This window comes from Cyprinodon variegatus, unplaced genomic scaffold (genome assembly GCF_000732505.1).
Source record: "Cyprinodon variegatus isolate N-32 unplaced genomic scaffold, C_variegatus-1.0 Scaffold86, whole genome shotgun sequence".
Lineage (NCBI taxonomy): Eukaryota > Metazoa > Chordata > Actinopteri > Cyprinodontiformes > Cyprinodontidae > Cyprinodon > Cyprinodon variegatus.
This window is the reverse complement of record NW_015150539.1, coordinates 300302-315919: the sequence shown is the minus strand read 5'-3', so window position 1 is coordinate 315919 and position 15618 is coordinate 300302. Positions and strand designations below refer to the sequence as shown.

The 15618-nt window shown below is 37.6% G+C and overlaps 1 protein-coding gene across 1 annotated transcript in view; it reads left to right on the top strand.

The window, feature by feature from the left end:
* LOC107083856 (otogelin-like) overlaps positions 1–15618 on the top strand; it is a 77180-nt gene that overhangs the window by 46903 nt on the left and 14659 nt on the right. Inside the window, exons 29-42 of the mRNA XM_015373359.1 lie at positions 65–181; positions 1624–1780; positions 2204–2230; positions 2734–2910; positions 4603–4881; positions 7722–7839; positions 9645–9724; positions 10561–13049; positions 13431–13608; positions 13707–13858; positions 13944–14033; positions 14122–14308; positions 14779–14999; positions 15159–15297. Coding sequence (XP_015228845.1) covers positions 65–181; positions 1624–1780; positions 2204–2230; positions 2734–2910; positions 4603–4881; positions 7722–7839; positions 9645–9724; positions 10561–13049; positions 13431–13608; positions 13707–13858; positions 13944–14033; positions 14122–14308; positions 14779–14999; positions 15159–15297 — 4411 coding nt within the window. The remainder of the gene's footprint in view (positions 1–64; positions 182–1623; positions 1781–2203; positions 2231–2733; positions 2911–4602; positions 4882–7721; positions 7840–9644; positions 9725–10560; positions 13050–13430; positions 13609–13706; positions 13859–13943; positions 14034–14121; positions 14309–14778; positions 15000–15158; positions 15298–15618) is intronic.

The following is a 15618-nucleotide window of genomic DNA, read 5'->3' as shown; positions in this document are numbered from 1 at the left end:
TTTATTATTGTGAATTTTACTCAAAGATTAAATAACCTCTTTCTCTGTGTGTTTGTGTCTTTAGTGTGTGAACAGTCCAGACATCAGACACCCCTGCAGCCTCAGTCCTCTCAGAGAACCATTTGCAAAGCGCCAGTGTTCCATCCTGCTCAGTGAGGTCTTTCAGACCTGCCACCCAGTGGTGAGGAGTGGGACCACAACAGCCCTGATTTGATCAGATTAACCAGTATAAACATAGTATTTTAGTAATTAAGTTAGTGTAGTTATACTAATATGTAGATTTACCTAACAATAAGAAAAATATTTCAGGTAGTTTATTTTAAATGTGATCATTATTGCTTATATTTATTAAAGCCTCTAAATTCAGTTTCTTAGAAAGTTGGGATATTACTTAAAACCTATAAAAAAGGATTGTTTTTATGGAAATAATTTTTTCAACCTACACAATCATAAGAATGATCCTTTAAATTGATTTGAATGTTTCTTAGTGGTCTAAAGCTCTCTTCAGATGAAATAAATTGTTGTCTTACATTTTGTAAAATCTCGGAGTCTGAAGGTAGATAGGAAAGGCTTAGAATCCATGTTCTCTAAAGTGAAGTATGAAGTTTCCCCAGTATGGGATTATTTGGATTACCACGTCTGCTGCTGGTGGGTGTTGGCTTACTGGGTTTTCTGAAGTCCACAGTCAGCACAGCTTTCTGTCAATAAATGTTAGAGCACTTGATGCTTCCCTCTTTTGCTTTATTTATTATGCAGCAAAACTCGGCCCCCTCCTTTTCTACCAAAAGTACCAAAAACTTGTTCAAACACTGTAGAGGCACTGTGTTTGCAACAAACCCGACTGACCTTAAACCCATAATAAACCTATGGCATATGTTCTAGAGAGGAAGATGAGATACACCAGACCGAACTATGCAGATAAGCTTCGGGATGCTAAATAAAGCAACCAGGTTGCTCTTAACACCTCAGTAGAAATTTAATTGCAATGATTCCCAAACAAGATCAGAGTGCATTATAAAACAATTATGAGGAGAAGCCTAAGAACTAGTTCATATGGTTAATATGAGCCTTTTACTGTGAATAACTATATGTGCCCTTTTTCATCCCTTTTGACATGAAAACTGGCTTAGAGCTTATCTGCTTAACACCTACAAAATGGATCTAGTTTACTGTTACATTTTCTAACATAGAAAGTATTTATGGAGGGCATGGCGGTGGTAGTGCAGGGGCATATGTGTGCAACACATGTACAGAGTCTTTGGTCCTGGATGTGGCCATCACAGGTTCAAGTCATGGGCTGGTTTTACTTTGCTGCATCTCTTCTACCTCTCTCTAGTCCCATTTCCTGTCTACCTACTTTCAGAAGATGACAAAAATAAAGATCAACAGAGCTTAAAAAATGTTGTTTAAAGAAAGTACTGTATTTATGGATCAGTGCTTCTATGTTCCTCTTGTGTTTTATTGTCTCCTTGAACTGCAGTCGAGCTTGACAGAAAGCTGCTTAGGAGGAGTTTTCAAAAGATAATCAATGCTACAAATCTAGTCCTGTTATTTGGAAACACAAAGTAATCAATATTTAACTACACTTTTGTTCAGCAAAATTTGCATTCTGTTTATGTTCAGGTGGATGTTACCTGGTTCTACATGAACTGCCTTGCTGATACATGCGCCTGCAGCCGCGGGGGTGACTGCGAGTGTTTCTGCACCAGTGTGGCGGCTTACGCTCAACGCTGCTGCCATGAGGGCATCCCTGTTGACTGGCGCTCACCATCTCTCTGCCGTACGGAAACGCTTTCCCAACAGTATTTTTTTATGTTTCTATGTGATAGATGTCTGAAGATTAACATAATTTCTGACGTCTTGAACTATCCCATTATCTTCTCCTTCCAAGCAGCCAGAGCTATTTGTTATCACCTTTTATCATGCAAAGATATGCAGGCACTCTTTGAACTTTAGCTGCTTTTCACTTATGTTAAGTGAACCAGCACATTTTAAGACATTTTTTGCCCCCTTACACTGATATTTGTATTGAATATATATAAAGGCAAAAAATTAAAGAAAGTGAATGATAGTCTTTTAGCATTTGGTAAATTGAAGTGTGTTTCTTTAAAAACTTCTATACCTGTTTGATCTTCAGAAAATGAACATATTGTAATTATGTCCTCTCCTTGATAATTTCTCTGTTTACTTTCTTTTTCTGCAGCCTTTGACTGTGAATTCTACAACAAAGGTAAAACAAAACAACCACTATCTTAATTTTTTGGATGTACAACAATTGGAATTTCTAAACACTTTTGCCTAGAAATGTACTTCCTATGATAAGACAGACTTGGACCTGCATTCTCTTGTAATTTACAACTTTTACTAATCTGCACAGCTTAAACATACTGCTTTCTGAAGAATAGTTTTTAAATAGTTTCCTTGTTACTAATAAATATTTTTGCTAATTATGTTTTGTTGATTTTAACTTGAGAAACTTGCTTTTGAGCCCTTAAAGCTAAGTCCAGGACCTAGTGCCACGCTTTCATTGGTTGTAAACAAGAAAAAAAGATACTGTAAAGAATTCAAAAATATATAAACACATTGAAGCAAGTTTTTTTTAGTTTGCTAAATGACTTTATTGGCTCAGAAAAACTAGTAATAACTGAAATCTGCTTAAACAACAAAAAAGAAATGTCAATGGAATTTGAACTTGGTTAGATTGTTTGTAAAATCTGTGCCTCCTTTCTGCAGTTCTAGGTAAAGGCCCGTTTAGGCTCTTCACTTATAGGGATCAGACAACTCTGTTGGCAGCCAGCAGGTCCAGTGGCTTTGTTTTCCTGCAGCGGGTTAACATCAGCACCAATATCGCTGCCGGGGTCCTGGTAGAGTTCATGATGACACCGGGCTTAAGCAGAACCAGGCCCCATGGTGAGCACATATTTATTATTTACAAAAAATGTGAATTTGCCATTATCAATCAATCTCTTACTCTCCACTGTCACTTTTTATCAGAATATGTCGAGTTTATAAGCAGTTTATTTTGTTTCCATTGCTTTAATTACAGGTAAGCTAGGATTGTGTGCATACCTCAACTCATTGTCGAACAGTATTTGAAGGTTAATGACTTTTTTATTGTTCAATTTCTAAAAATATAAGACATTCCTGGAAAGTAAGGGACATTTTTAACTTGGATTTTATCAACAAAATCTCAGTTTAGGTTTTTTGGTCAAACTCATTGATTGGTTTGCTTCTTTAGATACTAATAAATAACCCACATAAATCCACACTTATTTAACTAAAAAACCTTAAGATCAGGTTTCTGGTTGGTCCAAAAAAGGTGGTCAATCTTATCTGCCTAATAAGGTGATATGTTTTATTATGATTTGGGGAACTTAGAAATAATAAAATCCTAAGTAGGCAGTAAATGCTTTGTATTCTAATATTTGAGCTTGAAAAACTGAAAATGATTTAAAATCAATATGAACCTTAAGAAAATCCTTTTGAGAATGTGTGTTATATTGAGATGCTGCCAGGTTTGTGCTACTTAGTCACATGTGTTTTATCTGATTCAATCATTGTTTTTGTTTTGTTTTTTTTAATCAAGACTTAAGCCCAGTCACAACTTGTATTAGTTGAAAAAAAATAAGATGGTGCAGTTTTATTTTGTTTTGTTTTGAGGTTAAAAAAAGTTGTCAAACTGACATCCTGAGAGAACTTCACTTCCATCAGGCATGGTTTGTTCCTTTTTCCCGCAGCTCTCCAAGGGGAAATATGACTGTTGTTATTGTCATTGGAAAAATAGCTCAGTGGTGTGACTAAACATCTTACAGAAAACTCTACATTGCAAAGTCTATTTTCATTCAGAAATACGTAATCCAGTGTTAAATCGCTAATTTCAGTTAAACTTGATTTAGATTCTGTGTAAAACTTTTTTTTTTCTTCTGTGACTAAAGGCCACGCAGGCTTCACTGCTTCAGTTTCTTTTACTGGTGATACGGTTTGGAAGGATCAGAGCTCTCGTGTGAAAACGCTAATAAAGGCGATGGACTCATTGTGAAAGGGGTCAGAGATCAGATTGGCAAACACTCATACAGCAACTCAAGCTGCAGCCCTGACAGAGTGCCAATCCTCGAACAAGCTGCTCTCACTGGCAAACCCTTCAGATTTGTACTGCCTGTTTCTTTCAAGCACCGTTCGTCTTATTTCTTTGTTTTTTTTTTCTTTGTCTGATTTAGACCAGTTCTATGTTGAGTACCTTAAAATAGCAGTTCACAGCTGAACATATAGCTCAAACTTAACATTATCTATAAAATTTCATTCTTGGGGAATGTACTTAGAAGTGTGTAAAAGGGGTGTCCTCATCTTTTCTTTTACTTTCATAAAATCACTTGAATATGTGAAGCCCCCTTTTTTTTTATTTAAGATGCTTTATTACCAAAATATAACAATAATCTCATAGCAAAGAGGTAACTAGGAACTAAAACAAATACAGTATGTTATTATTCCACTTCAAGGTTTTAGTTGGTTCTGTGTTGTTCTATGTTTGTTCCTAGAAACTAAAGGGAAGGTAGACATTGTCCAGGATCTTGTCTGATTGACAATTATATCTTTATTGCATAGATGCATCACGGATTTCCTTTGAAGCAGTCGACAGACCGAACTACTTCCTGCATGCCAGTGCCAGCGGCCAGGTTAGGCTGACCAAGTGGGAGGACAACGAGGCATTCTGGGATGGAGCTACCTTCATTATCCACAGGAACACCTGGATTTCAGGCTATGACTCGCTTGAGTCACACGCTAAACCTGGCTTCTTCCTGCACGCCACTATGCCTCGCCTCCACCTGCTCAAGTTCAGACACACTTACAGTTTCCGCCAGGCCTCGCTCTTCAGACTGTCAGGTCAGCATTCCTCAGTCACACAGAACGCATTTTACACCCTGAAGAGTAAGCAGTAGCTGATGAAGTATTTTCTAGTCAGGTATGTAACATATATAAGACACACTGAGAGAAGAATAGATATGCTCCTTTGGGGTATTATTTTATGATTTTAGAAATCTTTTCCAAAGACCACTGATTATAATCCATATTTTGATGTCACTCTCCTCTTTTTAAGCAAAATTAGCACTTTAGAGCCATATAACTGCCAACCAGTATGAGTGCGACAAGATTATTGTTTAACCAAACATAAAAACCAGCATTGATCTTCAAAAGTTAACCAGTTTTTGCTGCATAAACACCATCTAATCATTAGATTCTAATGTATTACATGCTTTATGCATAATTTAAATGTAACTAAAACACATAATATTTTAATCAAACTTCACTTTTCAATGACCTTTGAACTAGACAAATAAGATAAAAACAACAAAAGAAAAAGTTCACCCATCACCTTTATATCAGGTTTTGCTATAAAAAAAATATCCAGATTTTTGTCCTTTAAATACAAGGGTACCTTCTGAATTTGGTAATCTACTACAGTAATTTACACTTTCAGCTGCCAACAAATACATTTGGATGCCATTTTGTACAGATGAAATTGTCTATAAAACTCTTAAAAAAGTAGAAGCTGCTATAATTCAAACTTGCATTTATTCAAAATAAATGACAACCTTTTACTGACAGTGAAACAATGAGTTTCAGCTGTTCTTAAGGCATTTCTAATTTGCATGGACACTGCAGAGGGGGTCCAGCATAATAACATCAGGGCTTTCAATCCATAAAGCTGCAATGAAGTGGTCGCTTGTTTTTATAATTCTTTTTTTAATTCATGGACAAAAAATTGTTGCAAAATATAAGCGGTTTTTGTGGTGGGCAGACACCATATTGGAGTTCATTGCAAAAATATCTCTGTATTCATAGCTGTTTCTTTATTTAACCTTAGATAGTACTTAATATTAATAAAAACATTTGGCTTTGTGTAAGTCAGAGCAAAGCTTTTCAGCTCTTCAACGTTTTGGTTCCAATCTCCTAGATCTAAAAAAAACAAACACTTTTAATTCTTAAAACCTTTGTTATTCTTAGATTTGGTAACCATCTACTGTTGAATTGGAGGCGTTATTATCATTTACTCTTAACCAGACAGGGTTTCATAATTTCATGAAGCTGCATTTTGACCATGTGGTGGTATTTTCCACATACAGCAGTAAAGAGCATTCTCATCTTCCAGCAGTGGTATCAGCCTTGGTCAAGCCTAAAACGCAGGGCTTTTTCTCCTATTCCTTCAGAGCAGTATTGTTTTAACTAGCAGCTGGTGTTCATGCTGCTGTACCAGGGCCAATGAAACAGCTGCTCTACATTCAGTGTAAATTGTGGAACTGAACAGCAGTGGTAAAGCACATAAAGGTGTTTCCGCTGATGTCAGAACTGTCCGTGGTGCTGAATGAACGAGTCGAAACAAAAGCTTGCAACAATTAATGTAAGAGTGTAATATATTCTTTAACTTTGTACGATAAATGCCAAACCTTTGGTCATCTTCTTATTCAGCTTCATTGTTCAAACCCTCAGTAATTAAAGGCAGAAACATCAAGACATTATTTTTTTTTGTTTTTAGAAAAAACAAAAAAAATAATGTTAATCAGAACCCTGGCAAGCAGTGTTGTAAGAAAGAAGAATGTTTCTATTAACAGTAAATGATTGTAAACTATCTAATAATGTCATACAAATGGAACAGACACAATACATATCCTTAATATGGTTTGTTCCACCCAAAAATAAATCACAGCCATTAATTAATCAGAAACCAGGACAATAAGCTGAGGATATTCTAATTTGTCATGCTATTCAGCTTTTAGCAAAAAAATAATGCACCTTACTGATGGTGAGATGATCCCTTCAGTCGACAGTGACATTATATGGTGTTCGTTGAAAGTTTTTCTGGAAAGGCTAGTGAACACTATGAATTGGTAAGTAAATTGTTGTCTTGGACAAGTCTAGACCGCATCATAACTATATTCTGTATTCCATACAGAAAAGATAATTATTCATCTATTAAATAAGTGTGTGAGTTTTGCCCAGAGAATGTAAAAGTCCCATTTATTTATTATTTATTTATTTCAGACATACAAGTATATAATAAAGACAGTATATGTTCATATAACATAAATTAAAACAGTCTGAAAAAGGGTGTTTTGGCAGAAGCAAGGAGCTTATAATGCCCACCCTCCAAAGCCAACTTACTAGAAAGCAAAAGAAAAAAGATAAAAGCTTATTGAAAAGGGTTTTGTATGCTGTACATTTGTGTTTTTAACTGTACTTGCCAACCTGCTCCCAGCATGGACAATAAATGCACTTGAGGGGTCCTTCTATAATATCCTGATGGAAAATCTTATGATATGTCAAGAGTAGTAACAATTTCAGATTTTAACAAACCTGATTCTTGCATGCATTTGGCGTATTCTTGATTTATTCCTTAATGCTTCCTCATTAATTCCTAATGTTATGCAAGATTTGAATAGCTTTTTGTAAATTACACTGAATTCTAGACAATATTTGTGCAATTCAAGCTGAATTCAAATGTATCAGTTGTTTCTGTATCATAATAACTAATAATTACACCATCATATAAATCCTTAAGATCATATCTTGGATCTTGCATCGTATTTTGGATAGTAGCTTAAGGTAATGTGTTTGCAGCCGGCTTAATTGTTCAAGACTGTTGTATTCTTGTATGGAAGACCTCCTTGTTCTTAATTATTCTTAATTATACACCAATCAGAAAGCTTTGTGTGTTTTTCATTTAGGTCCCAGATCAGACACCCGACCAAGTCCTCGATGTCAGTGGCGCTACGACTCCTGCATCAGCCCCTGTTTCAAGACCTGCAGCGACCCGTCGGCTGAGTCATGTGTCACCATCCCACAGTAAACCTTTTCCTCAACTTTCGGTTAATGATTTTAAGTGAACCGTAAAAATTATGTAAAAATATCCTATTTGGTATACAGAAGAGTATAAGGTCAACTCAACTACTGCAAATTACCAATTTCCAGGGTCTTGCAGAAAAGACAGCATCCTGCCATCTGCCATCCCCCAGTTTATATGAAGTAATGGTGCTGATATGCTGTCTTGTGCTGTTTTTTTTTCAAACATCGCTAATTTGGTCTCCTCTGCCCAAAGGACATGGTCCTCCTATAAAGTTTCCACTCGTGAATAACATTTCTTTCAGCAGAATAATGAATCTTAATTATTTAAAAAATGGCATTACATTCCTTCACATATTAATGGGAAGAAGATGTTGGTTCATTGAGATAATTGGTTATGTCTTTCCATTTCCCAAACACTGTAAGGGAAGAATGAAGCTCCAAATTTAATGAATTGCCTTAGTTGGTAACAAGTAATTAAAGCATGTTTAGGGAACTTAATTCATTTACAATTCCTTAACTTGACACGCTATAAACAAAAATATGACAACAAAATGTAGTAAACCTAAAGATCATAGCTACAACTTTTTCATAAAAATTATAGATTTTTCAAAAATAATACATCCACAGAATTTTTATAATGGTGAAGAATAAAAGTATTACTTTATGGAAAAAATAAGTAGCTTTTTAATATTTGCCTTAAATACTTCAATATTTATTTCTGGTAAAGATGCCAGTATGAACTCAAAAGAATAGGAATAGAAAGTTGAAGTCACATGAGATGGAGCTGAGAGGGTTAGAGTTTCCAGATCCTAGTAGTGACATTATTGAGGTGGGAAATGACAAAGAAGAAGTAAAATAATGACAAACATCACTTTTCATCTTAATAATAAAGTAAATGTTTGCTAATGGAAAGGTGAGCATTTGCATAAATATTAGCCTGGCAATTGATTGGCAAATGAGAAGGGGCAATGAGAGGGAATGTGAGAGTTCCCTACTTACTGGTGAAGTTAAACTTGTATTTATCACCTCCATTTCAATCACTTGTTACCAATCGAATCAATTCAGTAAAGTTGGAGATGTAATTCAGTAGATCAATTCAGTAAAGTTGGATCCTTTTTTGGAGTGTAAACACAACTTTTTGCTCCAGTTCTGAAAAGTGTTGATAATTATCCATGCCCAACATAGACAGGGACTCAACTTAATGTGGTATCTTGTTAGAGCAGATGTATTGAGGGTTTGGTCTGGCAATGTGGCAATAAGAATAATTGTCTTGATGCCAAAAAGAGCCCAACAGATTTTACTTTCACAAGTGGAGCAGTAGGGCTATTGCCATAGTGTTCTGCTTGTTTCATGCATATAGATTGCTTTTCTATAATTATGCAGGGAGTTTTACAGATTATATGGACACTCCAAAGTAAGTAGAACAGAAGAGGAAAAACAGGAAAAAAAGAAGAAAAGATGAAAGTAAGAGGAGATAAAAGGGAGATAATGATAAAACATTTTAAGTCTGCTTCATCACCTGCAAAGAGATGTAAAAAGGACAGCACAACCAACAGACATGGTACGGGACATACAATAAAGTAACACCTAGATACTATTGCTGAAGTAGTATTATTTAATCTGACATGTATACTGTGGTAGCTGAAGATAAGAATATGGGCTTTCTGTATGGAAGGGAATCTCGAAGTACCTGGAACCAAGCACCTGTAGTTGTTTGTGAGAGTGCACTTGTGCATGTAAAGTTTATCCAAAGAAAAAATTCTCCAGTATTGAGGTTTTCTCATTGCAAATTGTCTCCTGTGCAGAGTGGAGGGCTGCCTTCCTGTGTGCCCCCCTGACATGGTCCTAGATGAAGTCACCAGTCGATGTGTCCATGTTGAAGACTGTAAGTAGCTTGAAACAGCATCACTGCATTCAGTTTGATGACAAATAATAGTAATTTGATGGAATGTCTAATGTTAGCAGGAAAGATTGTAAAAAATTGTTGGGCAAATGGATTAAGTCAAATACAGGAGCATTCTAGTATAAAACCTGTTGGAGCCTGCAAAAGACCTGAGACTGGGACAGAGATTTATCTTCCAACAAGACAATGATTGAAAACGTAAAGCAAAATCTACAATGGAATGCTTCTCAAATAAACATATCCCGGTGTCAGAATGCTTAGATCAACGCCCAGACCTGAATCCAATCGAGAATCTGTGGGAAGAACTGAAAACTGATGTTAACAAACGCTCTTTATCCCACATTACTGAGCTCGGGCATTTTTTGCAAGAAAGAATGGGCAAAAATTTCAGTTTCTCAATGTGCAAAACTGAGAGAGATCTACCCCAAGTGACTTGCAGCTGTAATCGCAGCTGATTTTCTTTTGTCATTAAATATTCTATTTGAGTATAAACATTGTAAATTTCTGCATATATCTTCATGTTCAATCAGCAAATCAGATAATAATAATATATATAAAAAAAGAATCTGGGTAGCCAAATATGCTAACAATGCTAACACATAGTCTCTAGGTTCAGAAGTGATATTGTTTAATTAGGATGAAAAACTGATGATTAAAAATTTATTATACCATTTGTTATACAGCTTTAATGTTTATTTTTTTTTTTTTTTACTAATGTTTTATTTTCTTGGCCAAAAAAGGAGTTTTTAGTATTGTATTAAACATTACTGTAAGCCACTAGTGTAACCCTTGTAACATTAGATTTTGTGTCATTTCAGGTATTAGGGTTCCTGATTATGTGTCTCCTCCCTCACCATCCACTCCAGCAAAAATTTCTAAGAGCACCACATCATCCACATCTCCAGGCACAAGTCACACAGGAAAAGCTCTCAGCAGCACTATTTCTAGTAGTACTTCACCAAGCAAGTACACTACCTTATCCAAAGCACCACCCACACCTTTTGAGCTAACTTCATCTCCAACCTTCTCTCTATATCCAACTCCTAAACATTCAAAAACTCCATCAGGGCCAATAACGCCTCCTGCTGTCAGGCCAGAGGTGGTGGAGCCACCATCCACAGTCAGAATAACTGAAACTCTGCCAATAACTTTAACAGCTGCAGCAAGATGGACAACCAGGCCAGTGAACACTACAGTCAGCTTACTCAGCACCACCATGTCCACGACAACCAGAGCTACTTTGGACAGCTCCTCTACCCAACTGACTGTCACACCGCCCCCCCGCCTCACCAACACAGCTGTAACAACTTCTGCAGCAAAGACTACTACTGCTGAGAAACCCACCACAATCAGCACTTCAACAATTGTGCATTCACACGAAGACACAGCAAAAAGCACAAGTTCAGAAACTACTGGAACAAAGACATTGAGTCCAGATTCTCCTTTGGTCTCAGAAACCTCTGTTCATCGAGATGGAACCACTGTCTCCAGTACTACTGCTACTTTCTATACAGACACCAGTAAAAAAGCTACAGGTACACCTTTTGAGGGAATGGCAACAGTTCCTATTATCTTGCCAGAAAGACCAAGCACAAGCTCCACATCAGCTTCTCCTGTTCCAACCTTACCTCCTCTAGAAACAGAACCAGCATCTTCCACAACATTAATTTCACCAAAGACCACACAGCCATTTAGACTAGTTACATCTTTGACAACCAGTAAAGAAACACAAACTGGAACCACAGGAAAAACCTTAGCTATTATTGAAAGTGACCGTGCAGCTTCTTCAACTGTCCCAGTGTTATCAACCCATATGTATGGTGTTACTCCCTCTACAACTTCAGCATCTGCCCCCACCTCTGTTCCTTTATGGTTGGAAACATCAACTACAAAGAAAGTTACCATCCTGGAATCCTTAGCATCTAGAATCCCAACAGTCGCTACAACAACAGCTTCCCCTTTACCTGGAGAGGTTAGAGGCAGCCCCACTCCTTTGCACTCATCAACAGCCTATTCTGAGAGGACTTCCTGGTCAGCGGCTGTCCCAGTTACAGGGAAAACCACCACCAGCAAGCTAACTTCAAGACCTCTTGTGGTTCCAGAAACATCCACAGATGTTATTTTTGCCACTAAACCTGAAACCTCTAGTCACATTAGTACTCTACCACAATCTCCAGCAACAGAGAGCTCTACCCATCCTTCCTATACTGAACAGAGCTCTGAATCTGGGCCGCACTTCCACTGGGAGACCACCTCAGCTTCCACAGCTACCTACCAACCCCCAATGGGGACAACATCTGTGTTGCCCTCTGAATCTCCTACCATGTCTTCTAAATCACCTGAAGTTTCACAGTTTCCAGAGACATCTAGGACATCTTCCACAACTACAACCACCACAGGAAAAACAACACCTGAAGAAGGCGGAGTCACAACCATCAGGAAGCTTATTACTCCCCCGGCTCCACATGTATCTGGCTCTCTTGAGACCCTCCTAACCACAAACCCTACAGGAGCTGTACTGTCTAGTCTTTATACTACTGTTAAACCTGTCATTGTTGCATCGATTACAGAAACTGCAAAACCAGTTACCGCCAGAGTGTCAACTGGAACAACGAACATGTCCCCTCCAACTTTGTATTCACTCCACACAAGTTCTCAAACGGCTCCAGCTGAATCTACCATTCTGGAAAAGGTCACCACCAGATTGGTGTCAATACCAGGAGCTACACCAACTATTGCGAGGACATCTATCCTCACAGCAGCATCCAGAGTTCCTGTAACAACAAGAGTTTCTCCCAGAGCCACACCAACCTCAAAAAGACCAGTCACCTCAAGGGTCACTATTGGAATGAGACCCTCAGCTATCACCACCAGATCAACAATGATTGGCTCACCAACTGTTTCTCCTGCTACTACTTCTCCTGTCATTGCAACATCAGCAAGCAAGACTGATCATGTTAGCACATCAGCGGCGAGTCCTCCTACCATAACAACTACAGTCCTGGCCCCTTCACCAAAACCAGCTGTGCCATTTACAACTGCGTTTGCTGCTGAGTCAACAACAACCAAAGAAGCTAAAATACAGCAAACTCAATCTCAGAGCCCTGATGTCTTTGTGGCAACCAAGGAGCCTGGTATTCCATTTTCAACTACAACTCCCTATGGAGCAACCACCACCATGGAAAAGATTCATACAACTTCAGGTTCAACACTCTCTTCGATCTCTCCTCATTTAGCAATGGAAACAACCAGCTCCTTTGGACAGCGATCAACATTGATGACAGAAACTCCTGTAAGGACGTGCACTGTAAGTCCAATTAGATTCTTTTTACAGATGCATTACTTTCTTAATTGAAGTTTATTACTAGCTTTATTTTAAGACTACAGCTTTTATTTGAAAAAAAAAAAAATTACAACTAGATCATAATTTGCTCTTTTAAAAGCTCTTTTCAGGTACCACATACCTTAGGGACACACCATATGCGGAGGCTACAGTCCTCAACAGAGTTGTCCCCTGTTTAATTCTTGTTCCCAGTTTATTTACTAGATGTCCCTCTCTTTCTGTCCATCTTCCTGTCCATCTTCTTTTGATTCTCAGCCACTAAAAATAAAAAAATAAAACTGTGTATTTGTCATTCCTGAATAGAATCATCTATTTGCTCCAGATTTGATTTTGTCATCTCTTTAGCCTCCATATGCAGAGATTGTTGATGAATGCACAAAGTACATCTGTGTCAACAACCAGCTCATCCTCTTCAACAAATCCCAGAGCTGCCCTTTTACAGCTGAGCCTCCAAACTGTGGTCTGCTTGGTTTTTCTGTTCTGATCAATGGAGACAAATGCTGTCCAAAATGGGATTGCCCATGTAAGGAGAATTATGCTTTTCTTGCTTCTTTAAAGATATCTTCTTTAGAAGGCTGCAAAAAGAGGCTGAGCTATTTTTTTCTTTTCTGTATGTCTTAGGTCGCTGCTCTATATTTCCTGATCTAAATGTCATCACTTTTGATGGGGACAGCTTTGCTGTTTTTAAAGCTGCTTCTTACATTGTTACCCAGTTGCCCAATGAGACCCTCAGTGTCCTGATTCAGGAATGTCCAGCGGATTCTGAGTTACCGGTGGGAGTCAACCTCTTAATCATCTAGTTAAATTTTTTTAAGACAGTCAGGGTCACTAATAAACATTTTCTGTTTCTTTTTGAAGGTTTTCTGGAATTTCACCAACTTGTGTCTAGTCTCACTCAACATCACGCACAAATCTAACCATGTCGTCATCAACAGACTACAGAGAAGAGTAAGACCCAAATATTATTGATAACTTAAACTACAATATCCTGCACCATGAATTTTAAAACCTTTATCTTTTTTTTTTTTTCAATTAGCTCTATGTAAACTCACGATACGCCAAGCCCCGTTTTAAAAAGTATGGCTTTGAGATCTATGACACAGGCAACATGTACCTGATCCGCAGCCCAACTGGTCTTAAAGTACAATGGTACCACAGCACTGGCATGATGGTGATTGACACTGATGGCTTGGGCAGGAAACTTCCCACCATGGGCCTCTGCGGTAAGAACGATTTTTCATCAATTCTAAAATCCTTTATTACTCTGCAGTTTCTTGTAATCCTCTTGGATCAGTGGATTTCCACAGTTTCCTGAAGGTCATTTAAAGATTGCAAAACTGTGCATTGCATATTGAAAGCTGATGAAAGTGCGAGATAGAAAAGAAGTAAAACGGCTAAATCAAATTTACTTTGATATATAGCCTGTAGCAGAAGGTTGTGTCTTTAGCATGGGTCCCACTTTAATTAAACAGCAACAAGAGAAAACAAAGCCCTCTGTTTTATGACACCCAGCTTTTAAAACATTAGCCTGTACCATTTCTAATTAAGAATAGTAGATATAACGTTAACATTTTCTATGGGACGATCACAGCAAGACAGAAAGTTTGCTACCGTAGTCCTTTTTAAGGTCACATGTGTCTCATTTAGATATATTTTGAATTGCATTTCTTTTTTTTTTTTCTAACTCCCTCAGGATTTTGTGATGGAGACCTGACCAATGACCTTACACTGCCTAATGGTACAGTTTTGGGCGTAAGCAAAGACCCAACTCTGTTTATCGACAGCTGGCAAGTTCCCAACACCACAAGCTACGTCAGCTATAGCCGTCGACGTGAGCACAACTGCTCCACCAGCGATTGCTCACGCTGTCTAGCCATGCTGGAGGATAACACCTTTACCCGTTGTCATGAATTTGTATGTTTACTCTTAACGCCTTTTAATGCCCCTGTTCTTGCTAAGTTGATTTAGAATGTAAATTAATAGGTCTTCTTGAAACTGTCATAAAGATATTTGAACAAAATGATTTATCTTTGCAAAATTATTTCAGTTAAACTATTATTTCTTGTTCTCCAGGTGCCACCCAGCACATTTTGCGAGGTTTGGGTGAGAGACTCAGAGTATATGAACAACCATTGTGTGGCTCTTGCTGCTTATGTGGCCTCATGCCATAAGTTCAATATCTGCATTGAGTGGAGGAGGCCAGATTACTGCCGTAAGATTACTCTTTTAATTGCACACTGAATTTTATTCACAGCACATATGTATGAGAATGTGGAGAAAAAAAGAATATAACAAAATTCAGTTAAACTTACCCATTTGCAATTCATAGTTTTACTGTAAATCGAATAATATTTCAAATTTCTTTTAAACTGGAAAAAAAGATGAATCAGAATTAGGAAAATTGATTTAGCTATTCGCTACAGGTAATAAATATGAAAAGTAAAATTAATTTTGGAAAAGTATCCATCCATCCATCCATCCATCCATCCATCCATCCATCCATCCATCCATCCATCCATCCATCCATCCATCC